This window comes from Chelonia mydas, chromosome 1 (genome assembly GCF_015237465.2).
Source record: "Chelonia mydas isolate rCheMyd1 chromosome 1, rCheMyd1.pri.v2, whole genome shotgun sequence".
In the NCBI taxonomy this organism is placed as follows: Eukaryota; Metazoa; Chordata; order Testudines; family Cheloniidae; genus Chelonia; species Chelonia mydas.
The window spans coordinates 258,760,129-258,787,985 of NC_057849.1; the positions used below are offsets into that span (position 1 = coordinate 258,760,129).

The window sequence follows — 27,857 nt, forward strand, 5'->3', positions numbered from 1 at the left end:
ATCCTGCCAACTAACCCATCAAATTCAGGTCAACAGTAAAGGCTCAAAAAGCAGAAGACAATAAAAAGAGCACCAAATCCATTACTTTTACGTAATCTCATGATTTTTGGTCAGCCTGATTCATAATTTTTGAACATTTAGGGTTGGCAATATTGTGAAAGTGACTTGAAAGTGTCAATTTCACTCCTGTTCAAGATCAGTTTCTAGTCTATTATTTGGAGTGAGGTAACATCCATACAGGCCCAGGCAGGTGCAGTATAAACTCATGGGGGCCTTGCCTTAGTAGGATGTTTCCAAAGTTAAATGATCTACTCCAAGCTTGGCGAACTGCAAAAAGTGATAGAAAGTAATCTAGATTTTTCCACAATTATTTCAATTGTTGCCTTCAAGAGTTAGTAAGAATATACATTAAAATGTTAAATCTAATCAGTGTCCCTCCAGGGACTTGATACAAGATGTGAGAACATGTTAGTGTTACAGCTGAGTAGGCCTAATATTTATTTAATTCTCTTTATTTCAATACAGGAATTAGATACAGTGCTCCTAACAGCTAATTTCTAAATTATAATCTGCAGAAAACCCTAGAGTTTTCAGGTGACTAAGTGTCCCCTGGAATCATGGTTAAAGTTGCCCTCCTCCCCAATCTGAAAAGGCGCTCCTGTTATCTTGGGACAGCCTGGATCTGGTAGGGGTGGGGGGCGAGTGTCGTGGCAAAGTGTCCATCCTCTCGAGGCCTGGCCTGGCCCTCAGGGAGACGGATGGTGAAGTGCTGCAGGAGGCTGGTGAAGAAGAGGAAAAGCTCCGTCCTGGCCAGTTGTTCCCCCAGGCAAACACGACGACCTGCAAGCGTGGGAGTGAGAAAAGAGGGAGGAGGCAGAGAGGAGGAGGAGGATACAACACCACATGTAAATGACTAGTCACTGAAGGAGTAAGACCCGTACTGCGCACCCACAGGTTGGAGTGAACAGAGAATCTGCCTCCATATGCAGCAGATGGTGAGTCTCCCTATTCCCGGACTCTGCGTGAACAGGAACAACTAGGAAATACTTCTCTAGACCAACCAATGTTCTGTTTAATCCGATTCCCTGTCTCTGATTGTGGCCAGCACCAGAAGCTTCAGTGGAAATCATAAAACAAAGACTCTGTCAGTTGATTTGGAGAGGGGAATTACTGCCTAGTTAGCCTGACTCAAAAGGGTCAGAGACACTCTAATACACAGGACTAAATCTGCAGCTGGTTAAATTGGCACAACTCCATTGATGTAAAAGGATCTGTGGTAATTTACAGTTGAAGATCTGTCCCATATGCTCTTTGTGGAATTCTTAACTTCTCGAATCAAAATGGGCAAATAAATGCCTTTAGATAGAGAAATCTGAGGTGGAATAACATGCCCATGCTACCAGGCAGGAGATTCTGGTTCAAGTGCGATCTGGGGATCATGTATTTGCCTTGAGTCCAGGAAACCAAAGTGGTACATCTTCACCAATGACCCATCTCAGGCTAAACCACTGCAACAAGCCTTTGCAGTACTCGTACAAACAGGATCACCTCACCACCAGCCCGAAAGACTTCACTGGTGCCATATCTACTCCCGTAGCCACTGCAAAATCCTTCTCCTAGTCATTAGGAACCTTTATGACAACACCCCCATCTTCCTCTTTGGACTGTTCTCTCTGAAGATAGTAAAATGAATCTTTGAAGTCTATGAGTTGATAACTGAAGTTATGGGTCAGCCCATGATATGAGCTGGGTAAAACTGTGTTATGCGTTGACTCAAAACATCATTCAAACTGCTGTGTGAACACACCCTTCACTTAAGATAGTTGTAACCACACCTAAAACAAGGCCTAATAGAATCTTTCCAGAAACTAGCATCCGGTGGGTAGGGAGGTCCACTTGCTATTGTGACCAGGTTGGAGGAGGCAGGGGGAAGGGAGTTGTGAGTGTGTGAGAGAACACATGAAAACTGAGAACAGACAAAAACAGAGAATGAGGCAGAGACAAAAGCAAGAAGGACAAGCAGTAGTAGCCTGTGAGTGCAGTGTGACTCTGGAAAAAAGGTTTTGGGTCTGTTGGCAAAAGAGGCTTGGGGCCATAAGCTAAGAAACTGCTCCTTTTGTTATTGGTTCCTCCTGAATTCAGAGGAGCTGGACTTTGTATGTTCCTTATAAACAAGACTGCATCAAAGAAAATACCTGACTCCTTCAATTTCTACTTCCAACTGGAATGTCCCCAGGGCCCTGAAATTTGACCAGCTGTTCGAGATGGAAAGCGGCAACACTATTATTGAGTGTGGCTATTGAGCAAATAGGAAAGGTAGAGGTGTTGTGCTTTGTGCTGCTAACAAAAAGTCCATCCTTGAATTATGTGAGGCTCTAGACCAGTGGGTCCCAAATTTTTTGCCAGTGTGACCCCATTTTAGTGAAGTATTTCCTGAAGGAACCCCAGACAACATGGAGGAGCCAAATGGTGTCCTCTGCACAGCTCAATCTCAGACATACTGTAAGTGTAAGGTAACGCCATGTGGAGGATGCCATCCTGCTCTACGAAATAGTGTCCTCCACCTGGTGCATATGGTGCATGCGAGGTCATGCTGTGCAGAGCAAAATGACGTCCTCTGCACACAAAGGATTGCCCCACTGGGAACCACTGCTCCAGAGAGAGTGAAAGGCAGGCACTGACAAAGAGTGCAGGGGAGACTCTTATTGCACTGCAGTTTGGCACAAATGGAGGGTGGCTGCACAATTACTTGTTTATGGACTAAAATAAAATCATAAAACAAAAACTAATTTGGCTTTTAACCAAGGTTACGTCCATGCTTTGAGCTGGAAGGTGTAAGCTCCAGCTCGAGGTGACATGCCTCTGCTAACTCTGAGCTAGCTAGTGTGCTAAAAAGAGAAGTGTAGCCTTGGAGGCGCAAGCAGTGGGAGGGGCTAGCCACCTGAGTAGGTACCTACCATCTTGGACGGGATCATCCTCAGGGCGGCCAGCCCCTCCCATTGCTCACGCTGCAGTGGCTACGCTCCTACATGCTATCACCGAGTTAGCGTGGGTATGTGTCCCCAACCTGGAACATACACCCCCAGTCTGAAGTGTAGATGTACCCACTGAGCCAATACCTAGCTCAGCTTAGTGCCCAGACACACAGAGAACCCCCCAGTACTGCAGAGTATCCTGGAAATGCATTAGAAGCTGCCTAACTAAGTTTAACCAGTTTATCTGAGCATGAGCTTTCGTGAGCTACAGCTCACTTCATCGGATGCATAGCATATCGTGGAAACTGCAGAAGACATTACATACACACAGAGACCATGAAACAAAACTTCCTCCCACCTCACTCCCCCGCTGGCAACAGCTTATCTAAAGTGATCCTCAAGTAGAGCCAATTCCAGCACAAATCCAGGTTTTCTCACCCTTCCCCCCCCCCCACCCCCCCACACACACACATACAAATTCACTCTCCTGCTGGCAACAGCCCATCCCCCATTGAAACCCCTCTTTATAATGCGCATGATAATCAAGGTGGGTCACCTCCAGCAGTAATCCAGGTTTTCTCACCCCCCCCCCCCGGGGGGGGGGAAAGGGTGAGAAAACCTGGTTTTGTGCCGGAATTGGCTCTACTTGAGGATCACTTTAGATAAGCTGTTGCCAGCGGGGGAGTGAGGTGGGAGGAAGTTTTGTTTCACGGTCTCTGTGTGTATATAATGTCTTCTGCAGTTTCCACGATATGCTATGCATCCGATGAAGTGAGCTGTAGCTCACGAAAGCTCATGCTCAAATAAACTGGTTAGTCTCTAAGGTGCCACAAGTACTCCTTTTCTTTTTACGAATACAGACTAACACGGCTGTTACTCTGAAACCTAACTAAGTTTGTGACACATTTTTTTCTTTGATGGGACCTCAACCCCCCTCTGCCACTGAAACGGTTGGCTGCATTGAAACAAACCTAGAGAGCACCAACCAGTCACTGGGAAAGGTTCTGTGGAAAAGCTATAATCCTGCTCAGTGCATAGACCCTCCTGTTGAAACCCTCATGGTTCACACTGCTGGGACTCCTGGGCTGCACTCGTACAAGCCTGGCAGAGGCAGTGGCCCACTGGTTCAGGCTTCCCACTGCTGTTGATGTGGTGACCAGAGGGGTTAGGACAGACCCTACAGCCCCTCCACCAGCCACAGCTGGCCTCCTTTTGTGTGTATCAGAGAATCAGTATTTCCCTCTTCCTATCTCTCTGGTGAGTTGGGAGCATACAGGAAACTGGAAACAGCCATCTCCCCTTTATCCCCGACTGATCCATGTACCCCATTGCAGTGGTCCCAGAGCCTCCAGTAACAAACACCTTCCTTTGATCAGGGTGCCTTGCAAAAGATAAAGAAGTATGTGGAACACAATTTTGATCATGCTTTAACAGAAAGCCTTAACTATGACCTCATCCCTTTCCCAATAATACACACCTGACCTGTGTGTGTGCACATTGCTTCTAAACCAATTCCTGGGACTCCACCTTCAAGCAGATGTACTGAAGTATGAAGTAATTTCTCTGGGGAGATGCAGCATGCTCATGAAGAACACAGCCTAATGTGACGGATGGATGTATAGGCTTAAGGGACGGAGGACCTCCTTAACCTGGCAGTTCTGCACTCTTGTAGGATTAGGTAGGTGGCTTTGTTACATAAGCAACCTTAATTGATTTGTAACAATTTATTTTCTATTTAAATAACTACAGCGGTAGAAGGTGAGCAATGAATTAATTAAGGTGAGGGCTTGCCCAGTTTACAGCAGAATGTAGAATACAGGACTGCTTCCCTTTGGCCGAGTGGTTTACATAGGCCTCTGGGACAAGATGCTCAGTCTCTCAAGGCCTGACCCGAAGTACAGCATTTCAAGGCCAGAGTTTCTGCACTGGAGAAATAGAGAGAGGGAGCTATTTTGCAGAGATTACATATACTGGTACCACCAGGGTACTGTAGAACAGGCCCAGCTCAGCACAGACTGCACTGATCTTCCCCTTGAGGAAGCTGCTCTCATGATGAGAGGGACATCTTGCTTTAGAGGAGACTCATTTTCCCATAACTATAGTGGGTCACATCTCATGCACTGTGCCTCATTTCCATAGGGATGGCCTCTGCCAGCTGCTCCTCCCCTTGGATTTACCTGCAGAGAAAGGCAGGAAGGCCTCTCGCTTCACAAACTGCCCATCTGCATCCAGGAAGTGCTCCGGGTAGAACTGGTGCGGCTTCTCCCAAACCGTTTCATCCTTCAGCACCGAGGACAAGTTAGTGATGACTGTCATCCCCTGATCCACCCCAGAGAAGGAACAGGGTACATAAGAATTGTCACACCAGAACAGGCCAGTCCCTCTGCATTCAATATCCCATCTCAAGCAGTGGCCATTGTAGGACGCTTCAGAGGAAGGCACAGAACCCAGCTCAGGTACCTCATTGTATAATCTTATAGCACAGTGGAGTGGGACGTTTTCAAGGCCCCAGCCAGGGCACAGCGTGTGCTCTGAAGCCTGTCGCCCTTCTCCATTGCATGCTAACTAGACTAAGACTTTGTCTACATTAGACTTTTGTCGGTTAAACTTTTGTCATTCAGAGGTGTGAAGAAAAACACACACACCATGAATGACAAAAGTTTTACTGACAAAAAGTGCCGGTGTGAACAGCGCTTTGCCAGTGGGAGAGCTCTTCCTGCCAACTAAGAGCGGCTACCCAGCACACCTTTTAGCGGCACAGGTGTCACTAAAAGGTGCATCGTGTACACATAGCGTAAGAGTATGCAAGGGGTGTTTTCATGGTCTAATGAGGTTCATGAGATGAAAATTGCTTCTACTCCCCAGTTGCTTCAAATATTGTCCCAAGTTAATTTTAGCTCTGGTAAGAGTGTGCTGACTGAGAGACTCCAAACTGCAACTCTCATTGTCTTCACAGAAAAAGCGAGATCTTTCCCCTCTCACATGCCTCAGGCCTGAGCTAGAGGAGCTTCCTCTAAGGGCAAAAGTGGAATTGAGTATTGTGTGGCTTTGGTCTCTCCAATGAGACTCTCACCAAAGAAGGCAATATTTGCCCATCATTGTCTCTTGTCCATTTGGAACTGGACTGAGATGCACAATGGCCCCTGAACAGCCTTCAGATAATAGAGTTTTAGTTGCTACTGTTCTGGATTTGAACTGCTGACCTAGCAGGTAGTTTCTATACAGTTAGTCAGCATTACCTTTCTCCACCTTCAAGCAGATGTACTGAATGTTAGAAGGTGCCCAAGACAAAATTACAGTCGCCCCTGTAAGGATTGCAATCCTTAGTAGTGTTTTAGCTCAATTTGTTGTTTTTTCAGATATCCAAAGACCTGTTGAAGATGGAGCTAACCACATAAACAAGGCTGTCTCTGAAGCCCAAGGCCTTTTAAAACTGCACATTTGATAACTTGCCAATGGTTGTGTGATTCAGGGCCTGGTGCTCCACCCCACTCTGCATGGAACCTTGGGGAGATTCACATATGGAATGTCTGCAGCTGCAGGACATAAGTCTGCAAGGGGAGAGGAGGTCTGCATCCCATGCCTGGCCATAGATACCTTTGGAATGAAGAAGCCTTGGAGCTCGGTGTCCCGGTATGTCATGTGAGGCAATCCAACAGGAGCGATATCCCCATAACGTTGAATTTCATGGATCACAGCACTGGTATAAGGCATGTTCGCTTGGTCCTCCATCTGGGGTGACCTGTCCCTGCCAATCACCTTATCAATTTCCTCATGGACTTTACCTGGAAAAAGACCCTTTACATGTAATATATTTAATGATGTACATCAACACCGTAAAAGTGAGGCGCCTACGGATTTACTCTTAGGCTGTAAACTCTCTGGGGCAGGGATTGTCTGTTTATCTTTATTTGTACAGCGCTGAGAACAACAAGGAACCAATCTTGATTGGAGCCTATGGGCGCTATTATAATATAGAAGTATAATAAGTATACTTAATAATGTGGGTTAATATTCTGTGAGTTTGTTAACCAGCTTCCTCTCAATTATTGAGCAGTTTACAAGTGAGTCATCTCTAGGCAGTGGGTGCTCTAAGTGTGTGGGAGGTGGCTGGTGTCAGGGGCACTTGTTCAGGGGTCAGGAAGGATATCCCGCAGTGGGGAGAGGGCATGGGCCTTGTCTAGATGAACTACTGATTTCTCTCACCCCCACAATCAGAAAGCCTGTTTGATAGCCCAGACCTTCACTGCCCTGCTTCCCAGCTGCTGATTCCTGACCTTGCAATCAGGTCTTGTGTGTTTGTTGAACAGGGAGATTGGTGAAAACCTCTGGAAGCAAGAGTGCTAGGAAGGCAGAGTTTACCTAGAGATATCTATAGGAGGGTATAGGCCTTGGTTGGGGGCAAGGGCCCAAGTGAGCTCTGCAGACAGTGGGAAAGAGGAATGCGGAATTAGGAGCTGAAGGAGAGCACACTCATCTTCGGTTACTCAGGCCAATTTACATAGTCATCCTCTGTTCTGTGAGTTAATAAGCTCATTGTTAGAGACATCCCACCTTACCCATACCGTAAGCTCATTGTTAGAGACATCCCACCTTACCCATACTGTATTTGACCCACTTGTGCATAGGTGCCAACTTTCTAATTTCCTCGAGGGTGCTTGAGCCTCACTCTGCCCCAGTCCCCGCCCCCACTCCACCCCTTCCCTCAAGGCCTCACCCCTGCCGTGCCTCTTTCTGCCCCCGCTCTGCCCTGCCTCTTCCTACCCCTGCTCCACCCCCTCCACCTGAGTGCGCCCTGCCCTCGTTCTTCCCCCTGCCTCCCCCCAGCACCTCCTGCATGCCACTAAACAGCTGATCCATGATGGGCAGGGGGAATTGGGGAAGAGCTGATTGGCGGGGCTGCCAGTGGGTGCTGAGCACCCATAATCTTTTTCCCTGTGGGTGCTCCAAGCGTGGAGCACCCATGGAGTCAGTGCCTATGTACTTGTGCCTCTGGCATTAGCACATTCAGGCAGGTTAGCATTTATCCCTGCGGAGGCCCTAAGAGAAGGAAGAGTTACCAAGTAGCTACAAGGGTCTCAAAGTGCACTTGTCATGAAGAAAAGTGGTGAGTGCTCCCTCTGACACTGAAATCTTCAACAGGGGCTTGCTCTCTCCTTTCTCCCTTCCCACAGGTCTTTGCTCTCCCCCTCAGAGAGTGCTCCACTGGAATTATTCCCCAATCACTGCTGTGACTGCTGCTACGGCAGGTTCATACCCCCAGAACACAAAGGTGACAGCAGATGCTGAGCTTGTGCCACACGCTCTCAAAGAAACTGCGGAACCACCTGATCAACATCCTCTACAGCAAACAGGGAAAGATAAAGAATGAGCTCTCAAAAATGGATACTCTCATAAAAAACCAACCTTCCACACAAAATTCCTCGTGGCTGGACTTTACTAAAACTAGACAAGCCATTTACAACACACACTTTGCTTCTCTACAAAAGAAAAAGGACACTAAACTTTCTAAACTACTACGTGCCACAAGGGGCCATAGCAATGGTTCCCTCAACCCACCCAGCAATATTGTTAACCTATCCAACTATACTCTTAGCCCAGCAGAAGCAGCTGTCCTATCTCGGGGCCTCTCCTTCTGCCCCTCCACCCCCACGAACATGATACAGTTCTGTGGTGACCTAGAATCCTATTTTCGAAGTCTCTGACTCAAGGAATATTTCCAACACACCTCTGAACAACATACTAATCCACAGAGACCTCCCTACCAACACTACAAAAAGAAGGATTCTAGGTGGACTCCTCCTGAAGGTCGAGACAGCAGACTGGACTTCTACATAGAGTGCTTCCGCCGACGTGCATGGGCTGAAATTGTGGAAAAGCAGCATCACTTGCCCCACAACCTCAGCCGTGCAGAACACAATGCCATCCACAGCCTCAGAAAAAACTCTGACATCATAATCAAAAGGATTATGGAGGAGGATTATGACAAAGGAGGTGCTGTTGTCATCATGAATAGGTCGGAATATGAACAAGAGGCTGCTCGGTAGCTCTCCAACACCACTTTCTACAAGCCATTACCCTCTGATCCCACTGAGAGTTACCAAAAGAAACTACAGCATTTGCTCAAGAAACTCCCTGAAAAAGCACAAGATCAAACTTGTGCGCACAGACACACCCCTGGAATCCCGACGGGATATTCTATCTACTAACCCCAAGATACAAGATACTTATACCCCATAAACCTGGAAATCCTGGGCGCCCCATCATCTCAGGCATTGGCACCCTGACAGCAGGATTGTCAGTCTATGTGGACTCCCTCCTCAGGCCCTACGCTACCAGCACTCCCAGCTACCTTCGAGACACCACTGGCTTCCTGAGGAAACTACAATCCATCGGTGATCTTCCTGATAACACCATCCTGGCCACTATGGATGTAGAAGCCCTCTACACCAACATTCCACACAAAGATGGACTACAAGCCGTCAAGAACACTATCCCCGATAATGTCACGGCTAACCTGGTGGCTGAACTTTGTGACTTTGTCCTTACCCATAACTATTTTACATTTGGTGACAATGTATACCTTCAAATCAGCGGCACTGCTATGGGTACCCGCATGGCCCCACAGTATGCCAACATTTTTATGGCTGACTTAGAACAACGCTTCCTCAGCTCTCGTCCCCTAACGCCCCTACTCTACTTGCACTATATTGATGACATCTTCATCATCTGGACCCATGGAAAAGAAGCCCTTGAGGAATTCCACCATGATTTCAACAATTTCCATCCCACCATCAACCTCAGCCTGGTCCAGTCCACACAAGAGATCCACTTCCTGGACATTACAGTGCTAATAAACGATGGTCACATCAACACCACCCTATACCGGAAACCTACTGACCGCTATTCCTACCTACATGCCTCCAGCTTTCACCCTGACCACACCACACGATCCATTGTCTACAGACAAGCTCTGCGATACAACCGCATTTGCTCCAACCCCTCAGACAGAGACAAACACCTACAAGATCTCTATCAAGCATTCTTACAACTACAGTACCCACCTGTGGAAGTGAAGAAACAGATTGATAGAGCCAGAAGAGTTCCCAGAAGTCACCTACTACAGGACAGGCCTAACAAAGAAAATAACAGAATGCCACTAGCTGTCACCTTCAGCCCCCAACTAAAACCCCTCCAACGCATTATTAAGGATCTACAACGTATCCTGAAGGATGACCCAGCACTCTCACAAATCTTGGGAGACAGGCCAGTCCTTGCCTAAAGACAGCCCCCCAACCTGAAGCAAATACTCACCAGCAACCACATACCACACAACAGAACCACTAGCCCAGGAACCTATCCTTGCAACAAAGCCCGTTGCCAACTGTGCCCACATATCTATTCAGGGGACATCATCACAGGGCCTAATAACATCAGCCACACTATCAGAGGCTCGTTCACCTGCACATCCACCAATGTGATATATGCCATCATGTGCCAGCAATGCCCCTCTGCCACGTACATTGGTCAAACTGGACAGTCTCTATGTAAAAGAATAAATGGACACAAATCAGATGTCAAGAATTATGACATTCATAAACCAGTTGGAGAACACTTCAATCTCTCTGGTCACGCGATTACAGACATGAAAGTTGCGATATTACAACAAAAAAACTTCAAAACCAGACTCCAGCGAGAGACTGTTGAATTGGAATTCATTTGCAAATTGGATACAATTAACTTAGGCTTGAATAGAGACTGGGAGTGGCTAAGTCATTATGCAAGGTAACCTATTTCCCCTTGTTTTTTCCTACCCCCACCCCCAGACGTTCTTGTTAAACCCTGGATTTGTGCTGGAAATGGCCCACCTTGATTATCATACACACTGTAAGGAGAGTGATCACTTTAGATAAGCTATTACCAGCAGGAGAGTGGGGTGGGGGGAGAGAAAACTTTTTGTAGCGGTAAACACCCATTTTTTCATGCTTTGTGTGTATAAAAAGATCTTCTATACTTTCCACAGTATGCATCCGATGAAGTGAGCTGTAGCTCACGAAAGCTTATGCTCAGATAAATTGGTTAGTCTCTAAGGTGCTACAAGTACTCCTTTTCTTTCTGTGGAAGATGCAGGATTGGGAGAACCAGTCACATCTCCACCAGTCCCCTTGCTTACACTGGATGTCAGGGTGGAGAAGCATGTACAGCAATGCCCAGCGCAGGGTGGTGGAAGTGGTCTCAGTGCCACCGGTAAACAAGTCAACTGTTACCAAACGAAGGTTGTTGTCATTGAAACTGCTCCCCACATGCTCTTTAGCCTAAGGGAACAAAAGAGAGCATGATTTGACCTAAGATTTTTGTTAGGGAGAGAGGAGCAGAACTGTAGATAGTGGTAATTCATATTCTCAGACTGAAAGGTTGAATTGTTTGCAGAGTGCAGCAAAACACATGCATATGACAACAAACGCTGTAATGGCTCCTTGGTTGCATACATTTCAAGGTAATCATTTATTCCACACATCATGGACTTATGCTCAGGACCTTCTGCTCCAAAAACACAGGGTACGTCTACACTGCAATATAAACCCAGGGTTAGTGGCACTTGACTCCGCTGACCCTGGGTTAGAGAACCATGGGCTTGAGCATCTACACCAGGGTAGTCAATAGGTGGACGGCAGGCCAAATCTGGACTGGTAGATGCTTTTGAACAGACCCTGAAATCTTTTTATTTACTTATTATCATTATTGTTGTTATTTTTTTATTATTTTCCCTGTAGTCTGGACCTTGCCTATACCTTGACCAAGAAATGTGGACCCTGACAAAAAATTGACTACCCCTGCAGAAGTCTATGCTGATTATCAACCCTACATTAAGAATTTTTGAGCCCAGGTATGAACCTGGGGCTCTGGCACCCACAAAGTAGCAGACAGACCTGAGTCACACCAACCATATCCCAGACTCCCTAGCACCCTCCCAGAGTGTGGCTGCTCTAGCCTTTGACTGTGGGGAAGCTTAATGACCATCCTGCACGTTACAGGAAGCTTGACCAGCCTGCCAACACTGCCTGCCGAGCAACATGGAAGAGGCCCCTTTTCAAGAACTTTTCTTGCTTGCGCTGTCACGCCTGGGTCAGGAATTGGGCAGAGTTTCCGTGAGGCGCTGGTGGACATTTCAGCGGCATTTTCTGACCCACCAAAGTCCAGGGGTGCTGGAACAATTTTTATAGTGGGGGTGCTGATGCTGGAAACCATGTATTTGGTGTGTGTTATTACTGCTTCAAGCCAGGGGGTGCGGGAGCATCCCCAGTTCCAGCACCACTGCCAAAGGCACCTGAAAGAGTTTATGAAGATGGAGGAGGAGTACCCAGGCACGGCAGACTCCCACTGGCTGATGCAACTCAGTACACTCAGCATACATGCTGGAAACTCTGCCCAGTCTCTTGCCACCAGAGTTAAAGGAGGGTCTCCAGTCAGTCTTAGATTTGTGCCTCTGCAACCTCAAGAGGTTAGTGTGATCACTCACACTTGATCAGGTCAGAAATTCCATGTAGTAGCGAGCAGGGTGCAGCCAACATGCTAGCCAACAAATTAACATCAGGATTCCAAAAGTTCATATACCTACCTGGGAATAACAATCTGACAGGCCCTATTCCTGCCCTGGTAGCTTCTATGAGAACAGGACCTCAGTGCTACCTACTGAACCAACAATCTCATTTTCTACAGGACAGGTCTCCCCACCAAGTACTCTTCAGGGCCACCGTGCTTAGCATACAAGATATGACAGGATCACAGCAGGAAGTAGTCCGGCTATCTTTTGTAATGCTGTGGATTTTATGTGTCTGTTTTCTAAGGGTTTCTTATCTTGATTTTCTCAAAGCAATTCTGTAAATTTGGACTTAGACTTAACATGGGCAATAACTAATATGCTATTTAAGAGCCAATTACAATGTAATTAGCTTTGTTTACGACTCAGAACAAGAAGTTGACATTTAGAAATTTCCCACAAAATGAAAGTTTTTCAAAAAGGATTTCAGGTTAACCAAAATTTAAAAAATACTATAAAATAAAAAAAAGCAATTAAGTAATTTCTAAATGAAAAATTGAAATGTGCTGTTCTGACAACCTCAAAACAGAATGTTTCAGCCCTACCAAAATATTTCATTATGATTTTTTCTAAATGAAATTTTGTCAAAAGTGAAACATTTCCATGTTTTATTGTTTCATGTTTCAATTTTGCAACCAGCTGTTCTAAAAAAATATAAAAACAGATTCGGTTTTTGTTCTGGAACATTTTTCCATTCAGGAATTCCCAGCAGCCTGCCTTTGAACGAAGCTGTGACTTGGAAGGATGAAGGATGAAGGAAGTCTTTACTGTGACCTTTGCCAAAATGATTAAAAAGTGTCTCTAAACTGTACATGGTTGGCTTATCTCAGGGCTTTTCCACAGCCAAGTGAGCTAAGGACTCAGGTACCACACCCACTAGAGTCAATGTGAGTCTCACCTTTGACTTTATGGGGCACTGCCTTAGGCTGTAAGTGCCTGCTGTATAAGTACAAAGTTCCAAGTATCAGCCTATTCAGCTGATTTCTGAGCATGAAGTCATTGGGCTCACCAGATAAGTGAAAACCAGAAGAAATAGAACAGCGATCTGTTCATAGCAGTTCTATTCGCAATAGGATTTTACTTGTAAACTTTACAACAAGGGACAAGGGAAGCTAACATGGAGTTTTCCCATCACTAATGTATTCACAGAGCCAAAGAGATCTACACCTGTCCATCTCCTCCTACCTTCTCTATCTCTTGTAGAAAAGCATCAGTGAAGTCTCTCTTTTGGGTAGGATTCCAGGTCGCCCTGTGCTCCTTCAAAAGGTTATCTGTGAACTCCAGGACATCCTTTTGGGATCGGAAGATGCTCTGTTGCACTCCAGGGATGCGCAGCAGCCACGGTATTACAATAAGGAGCTAAGATAACAGAGTGAGAGAGAAAACCACACCCTATGGCTCTCAGAGAAGAATCACTAAAATACAATCTAACTGATCAATAAAATGGCAGCTTCTTACCGACCAAATCATACGTGCTGAGTTACCTGGGGCAGGAATCCAGCTTCTTCGTCCAAGGCCTGTTCAAACATTTGCAGCATCCTCTGAAATTTCTTATTGTCATAGTCAAAGCGCTGACCATAGATGAGGGAGCCGATCACATTGCTAACTGCTTTGTTTATAAGAAAATGTGGATCAAAAGGACGGCCTGAAAAACATACAGGACCAACCAAACGCATTAGGAGGAACAACAGCATTGTAGCCTGCCCCTCACTGCATGGAACATACTGAGCAAGAACCGCTAACATTTCAAGGCTGCTTACAGAACAAACCACTTGAAAGTCCATGCTCATGTAAGCTGGGGAAGTTAAAGATGTCTCACATACTAACAGGGTTGGGCCTGCTCAATACTTGGAAGAGAGACCACCATGGAAAACTTAAGAATTGCAGGTTTGTGCTGCGGATTCAGTCATTAATACTCATCTCTTTGTCTCAGGACTGAATCCGGGCCGCCTGTGTACAGACAGATGTTACTGTGCTGCTACAGATGTTTTTAAGTTTAGGCATAAAAGTGACGTCCTTAAAGACGTCATGGCATGTTTTGGAAGCGTCTTAGTGTTGACGCCTTCACCAGATTCCAGTTGAAGTAATTACATTCTACCAACCTAAAATTCCCCTTGCACATTCAATTGGAGATGTTGGGGTTTTGTTTTTGTTTTACTTCCCATCACAAACTGTCATGTTAAAACAGCTGTCAGGTTCGACCCCACAGGTGGCTTCATGATAGTGCTGGATGAATGATCACTATGTGTCTGGTCTCCAAAGCACTTTAGTATTCTTCTGGCTATAAGGCATTATGTAGAAATGTGAGATACTGTGTTATTATTCCTTCCTTCATAATCAGTCATATTATCCTTTCATTTCCTTATGTATGGAAGTCATATTGATCCCCTGCCCCATCTCCCTTGATGCTACAAACCTTTTTCAGAACTGATTGCAGAGCATAGAAATCCAGCTTCCTCGGTCACACGCTGCTCCAGGGATTTCTTTCCCATCCCAAAGTTCCTCAAGGTGGAAAGTGCAAATCTCCTTTGCTCCTTCCACGCATTACCATATCTTGCAAGCACCACCCCTGGAAAGTATTAATAAACAAGAGATATAATAAGCTCTGGGAGCACACCATGCAAAATTCGCTGGACAGCAACAAAATAGAGCTGACCTGGAGGGACTGGCTTCTGAGGAAGGGTAAAAGGAACCAAGTATAGCTTGGCCAAATGGCAACTAATGGGAGCTATTATTGCAGCCTTCATAGGTGTAGGTGGTTAGTGCAGAAGGAGAGGGATTATTCATGGAGGGCCAAGGTATAGCTAGGAGTAATGGGATGAAATTCAGGGCCAGATCCACAGCTCGTATAATCGGATACAATTAATGGAGCTAAGCCATGCTATACTCTGAGTGTGTGAGCCTCAGGTTGGATGTCAAAAAACATTTCCCAATGATTAGAGCTACTAAACTACTCAATAGTCTCTCAAAGGAATTAATGGATGCCCCATCACAAGTCATTTAAAATTGGATTGGACAAAGCACTGGAGGGCATACTATAGGGAGCATCTCTGCATTGGCCAGAGCAAGGGTGGCCAACCTGAGCTTGAGAAGGAGCCAGAATCTACCAGTGTACATTGCCAAAGAGCCACAGTAACACATTAGCAGCCCCACATCAGCTCCCACCCCCCCCACCCCGCGCCTCCCGCCCACCGGCAGCCCCACTGATCAGTACCTCCCCCTCCCTCCCCGCACCTCCCAATCAACTGTTTTGTGATGTGCAGGAGGCTCTGGGGGGGAAGGGGGAAAAGTGACGGCATGGCAGGCTCAGGGGAGGGGGAGGGAAGGGGTGAAGTGGGGGCAGAGCCAGAGGTTGAGCACATTGGAAAGTTGGCACCTGTAGCTCCAGAGTCAGTGCCTATCCAAGGAGCCGCATATTAACTTCTGAAGAGCCACATGTGGCTCCGAAGCCACAGGTTGGCCCCCCCTAGGCCAGAGTATGGGCCAGGGCGAGGTTGAGAAGATGTGACTCTACAGATATTTTTCCAGCTCTAATCTTTGTTATGAAAGTGCTTTGGGATAACCCGAGAGGATTCCAGCCCAACAAGCCTCCCTTTTAGGTTGCTTTTCTTTCTACCCTCCCCCACTTTCACTCTTGGGTCCTGGAGGTTCCTTGGAAGGAGGTTATATTTTTTTTTACAAGCCGAAGAAGGTGCCTACATATGGTGAGGGGTAGGAATCCGCCAGTTCTGACAGTGGCAGCCAATCGGTGTTGATTGGCATGTACGTCCCACGGAGCATTTCAGAATGGCCCTGTCTTATAGTTGTTGCAGTGCTGCAGTTGGGAAGGAGAGTCCCCATTTTCATCTAGCCTGACTTCCTCCTCGCGAGAGGTAGTGTCAGGGGCAGACTCCAGCTCACTCGCTAAGTCCCCTTCAACCTCTCCAGGAGCTCAAATGATAAAGCCAGTCCCCCTGCAACACTACCAGAGAACTGTGTTAGTTTCCAAGAAACTTGCCTGCGGAGTTCTCTCCATAACCCAAGTGCTCATGTATAGGAAAGTATGGTCGGTCAGCAAAGTCCTCTGATTTCTGGATCAATGCTTCCTTTACTGCTTTGAATCCATTCACTACTATCAGATTACTCCAGCAGTTCTGAAGACTAAAGACATCTCCATGTTTTTTACTCAGCTGTCAAGAAAAGAAAAAGGAAAAATATACTGTTGGAAGCCAGATGACACTTAAATTTGCTGGAAGGCAAGCCTGAAAAATATCATCGTGCATTTCTGTACGCTCTCTAACTTAGAAGGATCTCAGAGCACTCTGTTGGGCTTGTTAGCTAATCACTGATGTGCAGCCACCTCTGGAGTGGAACAACTCACAGCATCACTACACAGCCACTTACACAGGGAGTGAAGAACACCACCATTGTCAGATGAAGGTGCAGGAAGAGTTTGTCAGCAGAACGTAACTAACCAAGTTGAAATTTGGCCAGGGATCTTGTGAAAGTGTCATGGGGTCTTTAATGACTACAAGAGGTCAGGACCTCTTTTGGTGTCTTCAAGGATAATAGACCCAAGCGTACATTGTTCCTGGTGTGGCACTGGTTTAACCACTGACACAGAGAGCCTTCTACAATGCTTCCTGCAGCACATGGCTTTGCATAGGCGATATCCCATTCAAGTACTGACCAAGCCCAAACTTGCTTCGTTTATGAGATCTGATATTATCACAGAGGGTACAGCAGTGCTGGCTACAGATACACATAAAATAAAAATTACTGACATAAAGGATTGGGGGTGGGGGAGGGCATTTCCTGTGATGCTGGCAAACGAGGTGTCAGCTCTTGCCCAGGCTGCAGACACTAGCTAAGAACTAACAAACTCATAACTGGAGACCAGACCAGTTCACCTGTATGTTAGTTTGCTCAAAATAGGTATTAGTCTTACAAGAATGTATTTAGTGTTTAGACCAGGGGTGGCCAACCTGTGGCTCTTCAGAGCTTAATGTGCGGCTCCTCGTATAGGCACCAACTCTGGAGCTGGAGCTACAGGTGCCAACTTTCCAGTGTGCCAGGGGGTGCTTGCTACTCAACCCCTGGCTCTGCCACAGGCCCTGCCCCCACTCCACCCCTTCCAACCCCCTCTTCTGAGCCTGTCGTGCCCTCGCTCCTCCCCCCTCACTCAGAGCCTCCTGCACACCAGAAAACAGCTGACTGGGAGGTGTGGAGAGGGAGGGGGAGGTGCTGATCGGTGGGGCTGCCGATGGGTGGGAGGCGCTGGGAGCAGGGTGGGGGAGCTGATGAGGGGCTGCTGATGTATTACTGTGGCTCTTTGGCAATGTACATTAGTAAATTCTGGCTCCTTCTCAGGGTCAGGTTGGCCACCCCTGGTTTAGACTATGAAATGCTTGTGAGTTGCCTCAGGCGTTAATCTCGCTTGCAATGTCAGTGTTCCACGCCATAAGAAAATCTGTACGTTTTGCTTTATAACTTTGAAATGTCCGCTCTGAACTTGTGAACCAGGCATAGGAATCCTCTCCCATCCCATCCAGAAGGACTATCAAATTCAGCTGGGTCAAGGAACATTGCAACACAAAGGACTGGTTAATGGCCCTATCCCACCTTGGAAATGCTGTGTGCAAGGACACTTGTTCTGTGGACTTGGAAGCTGAATGAAGGAAATAAAACAAAGTCACAGGAAAATTTTCCATCTGTTTGGCTGTCTGAACTCTGGGCTAGAGATCCCCAGGGCTGCCTGCTGGGTCCGCCCTGAAAGACACTTTGAATAGACAGATCACTGCAACTTGGTCACTCTTAGGATTTAGATGATAACTCATTTGTGTGTATACGTTTGCTTGCTTGAACTTGCAAATAACTGTTATTTCTTTTTCCTAGTTAACAAACCTTTAGACCATTTATTACAGGATTGGCTACAGGTGTTGTCTTTGGTGTAAGATCTAGGGTACCAACTATCTGGGGTAACTGACTGGTCTCTTGGGACTGGGAGCAACCTGAATGTGGGGTGATTTTTGGTGACCATTTATCACTAAGTCCAGTTTGTCTGGGTGGCAAGATAGACTGGAGAATCTAAGGGGACTGTCTGTGACTTCATGGTAAGCCTGTTATAGTGATCCAGGAGCAGGGGTGCCGGAACGGTGGCGCGGGGGGGGGGGGGGAGGGAGAGAGGCATGGACCCCCAGTTTTAAAATTGGGAGGGCCAGGCCTGCCCACTTTTTAACATGGGCGTAATTTTGGGGGCAGAGGGCTGCAATCCCCCTCTTCCCCAGCTGCAAGCCTCGGGCAGGCACGGAGTGGCACGGGCTCCACGGGCTCCAGAAATCATCAGCTCCCCCGGCACTAAGCGCAGCCTCTGCCTGCAGCACGAGCCTCTTCCCGTTGCTAGCCCCTCTCAGTGGCCCCACCCCTGCTCCTCCTCTTCTCCCCGATGCCCCATCCCTGGACAAGCTGGAAGCCAGAGCCGGACAACCACCGAGGGAGCCTGGGCCACTGTAGGCAGTCCTGGACCCTCCACCTGCCCTGGGCGGCATGGCCTGGTGGGGGCGAGGGGATAGGCTGGGGGCTGCTTTTGGGCACCCCAGCCCCCTGCCCGGGTTCCCTGGGTGGCTCTTACCACTGCCAGGCTCTGGCTTCCAGAACCTCAAGGGAAGAGGAGGAGGAGGGGGAGGAGCTACGGGGAGGGCAGGATAGAGGGAAGAGGAAGGGTAGGGACACGGAGCAGGCTGGGAGGCTCTCTGAGGCAGAAGTGGCTCCATCCTGCTCCCCGCCCAGCTGCCTGGGAAAGTGGCCGAACGTGCCGGGGGAGAGACACAGGAGAGGACAGAGCCCCTCTCCCTCCTTGCCTCAGGCAGGCCAATCTGGGGGGGCACTTAACCCCCCATGCCCCTCCTACATATTGCCTCTGACTCCACAAGCACAAAATGTGCCTCATGTAAGGGAGGACCAGGGCCACTGTACCCTGGTGACAGACAGGCATTGCAGAGCACAAAGCAGAACAGTTTAAAGCAATTATCAAATACCCCAAATTTAACTTTTTTTCACCTATGATTTGTGGGATTTCTTGAGGATTGTCCACACATGTGGGAGAAAATGCACATCTGGGCCAAGAATTTAGGTACAGAAAAACCACAAGTAGTTGTTTTATGTGTATATGAAAAACAAAAAAACCCAATCTATTGTGTTCCTGCTTTTCTACAGTAGCTTTCCTTTAAGCCAGGGTTGGGCAATAATTTTCACAAGGTGGCCAATCCAGGAATTTTGGTAAGTCGTCACGGGCCGCACGTTTCTACTATATTAATGGCAGTGGTGCAGGGTCTGGGAGGGAGTTTGGTACAAGAGGGGGCTCCGGGCTGGGGTAGGGGATTGGGATGCAGGAGGGGTGTGAGATCTGGGAGGGAGTTTGGGTGCAAGAGGGAGCTCCAGGCTGGTACAGAGTGTTGGGGTGCAGGGTCTGGGAGGGAGTTTGGGTGCAGGAGGGGAGTTCCGGGCTAGTGCAGAGTGTTGGGGTGCAAGAGAGGGTGAGGGGTGTGGGCCCTGGGAGGGAGTTTTGGTGCAGGAGGGGGTTCTGACCTGGGGTAGGGGGTTGGGGTGCGGGAGCGGGTGCGAGGTGCAGGCTCTGGCTGAGAGGAGCTTACAACAGGCAGCTCCCGGCAGGCAGCGCAGAAGGGCTCAGGCAGGCTGCCTGCATGCCGTGGCCCCATGCCACTCCCCGAAGCGGCTGTGGCCAACTGCTGCTGGCACGTCTCTGTGCGCCCCTTGCGGGGAGGGGGCAGCAGGTCTCCGTGTGCTGCCCGTACCGCAAGCACCGCCCCCACAGCTCCCATTGGCTGGTTTCCAGCCAATGGGAGCTGTGAGGACGGTGCTGGGGGCAGGGTCAGCGTGCAGAGAGACATGCCAGCAGCAGCCAGCCATTTCCGGGAGCAGCATGGGGCCACGGCAGGCAGGCGGCCTGCCTGAGCACCCTGCTGTGCCATTGGAGTTTTAGTGGCCCAGAGCTCATGAGGGGCCAGCCAAAGAGCCAGGCGGGCAAGACAGAAATGTTGCACAGGCCGGAGGCTAGCTCCCATCCCACTTTTTCCGCCCATGGCCCCATCCACACTCCAGCCCCGCTCCACCCCAGGCTCCCACGCCACTGCTCCCTCCTCCCCCTTTTCCTGCTCGGCCCTCCTCGCTGTCCTCCCTCCTCCCCCACCACTCAGCCCTCTCCCTGCTCAACAAGTGCAACCCTCCTCTCCTTCCCCGCTTCCCGCTCAGCACCTCCCCGCCCCTGCTCACTGGTCCCTCCTCCCCCACCCTCCCCTGCTTGTCCCCCTCCCTGCTCACTGCGTGCATCTCTCCTCTCCTTCCCACTCGGCCCCCCTGCTGCCCCTCGCCGTGTGCTGGTCGAGTGGGGGGGGTGGGGAGGAGGGATCAGTGAGTGGTGGCGCGGGGGGGAGACCTAAGTGGGGAGGGGGCCAAGCAGCAATGAGAAGAGGAACAGGTGAGTGACAGCGGGGACCTCCAGAGAGGGGGTGGAGAGTGCTGGAGAGGAGCAGCCAGGCAGAGAACGCCGAGCTTTTATATGCACCATGCAGGTTCCCGGGCAGCTGAGGAGGCGGTTTCTGCTACTCAGCTTCCTGGGTTCATCAGTAATGTCCCTGGGGAGTCCAAGGGACCCAGGACCCTGAGTAGCAGATACCGCCTCCTCAGCCACCTGGGAACCTGCATGGGGCATAATAAATTAGCAAAAACTTCCCATGGAAGCCCATTCCCAGCAGGGAGGGGAAGAGGTGGGGCCACCACAGCCCAGGCGTCCAGTGGCAGGGTTGGCAGCAGCTGCACCAGGGGAGGTTTAGCCTTTCCTGGACTGTTATACCTGCCACCCATGGAAACCTGCGTCTGTAACAGTCCCTAGCATCCCGGGCATTCACCTCATTACCAGAAAGATACTGATTAAAAAGGAGAGAATTCAGAGACAAGCCGCAAAAGAGATTAGGGAGCTGGATGGGCTGATTCATGAGGAAAGATAAAATGATGTAAATATATAGACTGGTCAAATATCTAAGGTGGGAGACTGATTGCCGCAAGTCTTTGAAAGGTTTAAATGCAAAGGATGGAGGGAAATTGTTTAGGGTTGGGTGGAGTAATGGAGTGAGTCTAAATCAGTGTTTACATCTAATTGTAATGGTTAGAGTGTGTATTTGAGCAGTTTGCCCTCTGGTAGCTGGTTACAGGGTAGAAAGAACATAACATCCTCAAAGCTTCAGATCCTGGAGATAAAGGACCAGGACCTGGCCAGTGGCGCTGGAACAGTTTTAGAGTGGGGATGCTGAGCTCTGCCCCGCCTTACTGTGTCCGTGCCCCTCACCGCCACCTAGAGCTGGGGCCGGGAGCAGGGCTGTGGTTCTGGGAGTGGGGGACGTGGATAGGGGTAAGGCGGCCGAGGCTGGGGTGAGACTGTGAGGGTGAACGTGGGCTGTATGGCACCATAGTAAAAACTGAAAAATGTTTCATGACCATTTTATTAGATTTAACTCATGTTTTAAAATCATCACACAAATTAAAGTTGGCTACTCAAGCCTTCTATGAAGCACTACGTCTACATCCTTCTTGGTTTCTTGTTATAATTTTGCACAACTCTGTTAATGAACTTCTTGAATGCAATGCGTTCATCTTTGGTGGCTTCTTGTGTGTCCGGTACTTCCATTCAACGATGAAAAAGAATGCTCATCTGTAGCTGTTGTGACTGGGAGTAGCAAGAGATGAATTCCTACTTCTTTCATCCCAGGAAACAGAACACAAAGATCGGGTCGAGCCACTAGTGATGATAAAAAAAGAAGTTGAAGTCAAATCTTCATTCATTCGTCATATGATATTCCACTCTGTGTTCAAATTCTCTATTCTGTCCTGATCCCATGGCAGCCCCATTTCTGATAGTGCCTCACTCCACTCAACTGTTGGTGTTTTATAAGACAGGGATCTGTAAAAGCTACGTAGAGGTTGAGTAGAATCTAGAAGTCGCTGTTGTAGATTTTTAAGAATCAAGTCTGTGTACTTTTTCAGTTGTCTTAACAAACACTTCTTGTCCTCTTCACTTAAGGATTCAATATAAATGCCTTCATTAGTCAACTTCTGGACTGAAGCCTTTGCTTCTTCCAGTACTTTTTCAATGGATAGCTCTCTGATTGATCCAAATGTAGCTTCTATTGCTGGACAAAGATCTACTACTGTTGTAGCAGATGCCTGGATGGCATTGTTTAAATGACCCAAGTGGTTTCAACGGTAGACTTACAAGAGAGAGAATGGCAATGGTCTTCTCTGAACATAGTAGCAAAAGTAATCCACCAGCCTCACTACTTAGATCCATCCCATCTTGGTAGATACTTTCCAAAGCCAGTAATAACAGCTGGAGTAATTTTAAGACAACAGCCAAGGATCGCTCATGAGAAAGCCAGAGGGTTTTCCCAGGTTGGACTAATTTGAACTTCAGTCCCAGTGTATCTTCTATATTTTCCAAGATATTCAGTCTTTTTAGACTCTTGCTGAAAAAAGAATATAATGAAGACATTGAATTTATAGCTTTTTTAATGTCTTTTGAAGATTCTGCAGCTCATACCAGTGCTAGTTGGAGTAGATGGCCTCTGCAGTGTGTATAGGAGAGATTAGGGTTACACTTTTCTCTGAGCAAAGCTTGTACTCCACCACGTCTTCCAGAGAAGTTTGCAGCTCCATCAAATGCACAAGCAGCCACCTGTTTGGGGTCCAACTGACAAGCATTTAACTCTTCTAAGATGTGGGTTGTCACAGATGCAGCCGATGTGTCTTCTATAACTTGAACATCTAGAAATGCATCTACTGGCCTACCCTTGACATCAAGATAACATACACAATGACTTAATACTTGATGACCATTTGCACTGGTGCATTCATCACCCATGTATGGAAATTTTCTGAATGCGGTGAGAGTTCTTCACTTTTTCAACTGTTGAGTCTTTCAGTGTTGCACCACATGCATCTAGCCAGTCAGTTGAGTTTCTTGCAGAAAGATAGTGACCATTTGCTGGTCTTGTTCGGAACCAGTGTTCAACTTCAGGATTAACAAGTGACAATGCACTTAACATTGGCCTCCAGTTTTGTAGTGTATGATATCTCTTGCCTAAATAGAAAGTATGATGCCACAGCCACGTTTGTTCGCATGAACTGTGTTGTGTAACAGCCTCATTAACACTCACCAGTGTTGTCCTTGGTCATTGGAGACTCAGAGTTCAGAGATGTTTTCACATAAGTTCACCTCCCAGGTGGGAAGCAAGAAGGCACTTTGCTCATTCCTCCAGCTGCTCACTGTTCGCTCTGGCCACTGTTGTTCGTTGTGCCACTGTTCACTCCATCGCTCTGTTGCCAATGGCCCTGCTCTGTCACCTTCTGCTGCCACCTGCCACTGTGACCTCTGCGAGTTGATCTCTTGATCTCAGCTCTCAATGATTTCAGCTGAGCTCTTGGTGGGGGCACCTCGCTGCTAGTGCAGACTGGGCTGTTTCTTCCACAGAAACACTGTCCCACAGCAGGTCTAAGCACTTAGACCTGATTATCAGTGATTTCAGCTGTAGTGGTCATTTAACAGAACAAAAGACTATCTATGGAGCCTAATCAGCTCTGTCTTTAAACAGTGGAGAGGGGCAGGTCAAATAGTACTTGTGACTCAGGCAGACCATCAAGCAAAACACCTGTCCCCACCCTCTCTCTTGATGCCCTCAATCAGCAAAGGCTAAGTACAGTTCTACTGCCCTTTACTCCTAAATAAGAATAACTACATTTCATTACCCCCCCACCTCCGCCCCCCGCATTCAAGTGATTTGTAACCCAACCCCAGCCAAAATCTATCACTTGGGCAACACAGCTCTGTTTGCTGGACACCTCGGTAGATTAGGTGTGAATGTAAATACAATCTGGTCCTGAAGCCTTTCCCCACAGCCCCCAGCTCATCAATGGCTGTCAGGGAGAGCCTATTTAGACTTTGCTTACAAATCATAATTTGAAATTATTAGGTTGGCCAACATCACCGAAATGAATGCACCGAAATGGTCATAAAAACAACAGCTGTATAAGGAAGTGTCAAGGTTCCTCCCCCACTCTGAACTCTAGGGTACAGATGTGGGGACCTGCATGAAAAACCTCCTAAGCTTATCTTTACCAGCTTAGGTCAAAACTTCCCCAAGGTACAAAATATTCCACCCTTTGTCCTTGGATTGGCCGCTACCACCACCAAACAAATACTGGTTACTGGGGAAGAGCTGTTTGGACACGTCTTTCTCCCCAAAATACTTCCCACAACCTTGCACCCCACTTCCTGGACAAGGTTTGGTAAAAAGCCTCACCAATTTGCCTAGGTGACTACAGACCCAGACCCTTGGATCTTAAGAACGATGAACAATCCTCCCAACACTTGCACCCCCCCTTTCCAGGGAAATGTTGGATAAAAAGCCTCACCAATTTGCATAGGTGACCACAGACCCAACCCCTTGGATCTGAGAACAATGAAAAAGCATTCAGTTTTTTTTACAAGAAGACTTTTAATAGAAATAGAAGTAATTAGAAATAAGAAATCCCCCCTGTAAAATCAGGATGGTAGATACCTTACAGGGTAATTAGATTCAAAACATAGAGAACCCCTCTAGGCAAAACCTTAAGTTACAAAAAAGATACACAGACAGAAATAGTTATTCTATTCAGCACAATTCTTTTCTCAGCCATTTAAAGAAATCATAATCTAACACGTACCTAGCTAGATTACTTACTAAAAGTTCTAAGGCTTCATTCCTGGTCTATCCCCGGCAAAGACAAAATATAGACAGACACACATACCCTTTGTTTCTCTCCCTCCTCCCAGCTTTTGAAAGTATCTTGTCTCCTCATTGGTCATTTTGGTCAGGTGCCAGCGAGGTTACCTTTAGCTTCTTAACCCTTTACAGGTGAGAGAAGATTTCCTCTGGCCAGGAGGGATTTTAAAGGGGTTTACCCTTCCCTTTATATTTATGACAGGAAGCTAGTCTATGTTCATACTTTTCAAATCTATTATACTTTTTCAGATACACGTATTTTATTATACACTGTATATGCTTTTAAAGTGTGTATTAATGTTTCAATTTCAATTCACATTTCCAAACAATCACTAAATTGGCAACACTGCATGTAACTAGTTCACAAAACTGGGGGGAGGGGTATGTGTGTGCTTTTTTAAGTATCCGTGAAAGACAAAAGTTTTGTCAACAGCTTTGCATTGTGGACATACCCTAAGTCTTCTCTTGACTGAGTCTCAGACAGATGCCCCTCATCCAGGCCCCAGTCTTATCCATACACTGTTAAGTTACTCAACAGTTACACAGAGTGGAGCCAAAGAGCTGGTGCCATCAACCTAATGGCAACCTCTGAGTGCATCTACCAGATTGGGCCTATGCTGGGGTTTACAAACCCCACACTAAGGCCAAGGCAGGGAAGAGGTTGGAGCAGTACTGAGGCAGGAAAGCTCTACCTCTCAGGCACTGCTGTGCATGCTCCTGGGGAACATAGCCGTATAAAGATATTTACGGCAGCCCAGGCAAGAGGAGGAGAGCAGGGGTGGGGAGTTATATGGGCCTGTAGTGCCTGTGCTCCAGGAATATTCAGGGCCCTGCTCCACCAATGTTCGGAGCCCCGTCTCTCCCCAGGCCCCACCTGCCACCCCTACGCACCTCTCCCGGAATGTCTCCTGGCCCCGCCTGACACCCCTGGACAATTTAAAAGGGCCTGGGGGCTCCAGGCTGCCGCGTCACCATCATCAATGCAGCAGGGCTAAGGAGGCTTCCTGCCTGCCCTCACGCCGCGCCACTCCTGGAAACGTCCGGCACGTCCCTGTGGTCCCGAGGATGGTGGTGTCTCCACGCACTGCCCCTGCCCCGAGTGCCAACTCCACAGCTCCCATTGGCCAGGAAGCAGCGGTGCGCAGAGACCCCCCTCACCCTCCGCCCCCCCAGGAGCTGCTGCCAGAGGGGTGTGTGAGTTGCTTTCGGGAGCCGCCCGAGGTAAGCGCCGCACATCTATTTGGTGTGTAGGGAAATCCTAAATAAAGGTTTCAGAGTAGCAGCCGTGTTAGTCTGTATTCGCAAAAAGAAAAGGAGTACTTGTGGCACCTTAGAGACTAACCAATTTATTTGAGCAAAAGCTTTCGTGAGCTACAGCTCACTTCATCGGCTGCATTCAGTGGAAAATAAATAAAGGAAAATTTACTCTGGACATCAAGAAACAAATCCTCAGTGAGAGGCATATCAGACTGGGGAAGTTTCCCAGGAGAAGTGATGAAAGCCTCATTGCTGGTCATTAAAACTGGATAAAGCCCTCAGGGGCATACCACTAGAAGGGAGAGGGGTGGATAAGAATAGGCCATTTCTGTCTTTGATTTCCATGATTCTGCAAGTAAAAGGAGCTGTTTTCGTTTCCATTCTGTGAGAAATGCAAAAAAGCAAAACGAAATTGTGTGAAATGGAAATAGGGACAGAAAAGGGAATAATATGTTGTTACTAAAAATGTGGAGTTAAAAGCAGCTACAGGTCAAAAGTGTTGTTGCTAGCATTGTCATAATCCGATTTGATCTGGAAACTCAAAAGCTCTTTCTACTGGATGGTGAAAACAAGAACCAGACCCAGTTTCTCTTGACTGGAATGTTGAAAGGTACCAGCCTAGAAAAGGGGCCTCTGGCATTTGGCAACCACAGTCACAACATATAATATGATTTAGTTGCCACAAACTACATCAATAGTTTCCCAGACAGGACAAAGCATTCACTTGCAACAACTAACCCTGCAGAGGTTGTGTGTGCTCTTGTTAGCACAGACACAGCCAACAAGCACACCCTAAAGTTTCCTGGAGATTACATAAAAGCATATTCTGGAGATTACGGTTTTGTTCACTTTTGCTGAGATTCTTAATCATTTCTACAAGGAAGACTGTCGTCCATGCAGCCACATCCCAAAACCAGAGAAACTTTTGAATGAATGGATCTGAGCAGAGACAAATGCATTTTCATATACAATAAATCTTTCACTAGCCCTTTTCATCCCAGAGGATACAGATGGTACATAAAGGGACCACTGAAGTGCAGCCATCTTGGAGGCGGAATGCAGAATCTGTTTAACAGTGCTATTGTGCAACAGCCCAGTACACTACGTCTCCAACTGAAATTACAGGGAGAAGGTAAAGAGAGAGAGAGAGAGTGTGTGTGTGTAAGTATCACTCTCCTCCAGTGCTATCACATTTGCAGAGAATTCGCCTGG

The 27,857-nt window shown here is 47.6% G+C and overlaps 1 protein-coding gene across 2 annotated transcripts in view; it reads right to left on the reverse strand.

Annotated features, from left to right (window-relative positions):
• Positions 1 to 440: 440 nt before the first annotated feature.
• LOC119564132 (cytochrome P450 2D14) overlaps positions 441 to 27,857 on the reverse strand; it is a 28,761-nt gene continuing 1,344 nt past the window's right edge. The window contains exons 2-9 of one of the 2 annotated variants that reach the window (XM_037882985.2): positions 16,574 to 16,745; positions 14,993 to 15,145; positions 14,061 to 14,221; positions 13,762 to 13,935; positions 11,149 to 11,290; positions 6,573 to 6,760; positions 5,153 to 5,294; positions 441 to 840 (exon numbers count right to left, since the gene is read on the reverse strand). In XM_037882985.2, the coding sequence (XP_037738913.1) occupies positions 662 to 840; positions 5,153 to 5,294; positions 6,573 to 6,760; positions 11,149 to 11,290; positions 13,762 to 13,935; positions 14,061 to 14,221; positions 14,993 to 15,145; positions 16,574 to 16,745 (1,311 nt within the window). In that variant the 3' untranslated portion in view covers positions 441 to 661. The remainder of the gene's footprint in view (positions 841 to 5,152; positions 5,295 to 6,572; positions 6,761 to 11,148; positions 11,291 to 13,761; positions 13,936 to 14,060; positions 14,222 to 14,992; positions 15,146 to 16,573; positions 16,746 to 27,857) is intronic. The other variant, XM_037882991.2, reaches the window with a different exon arrangement.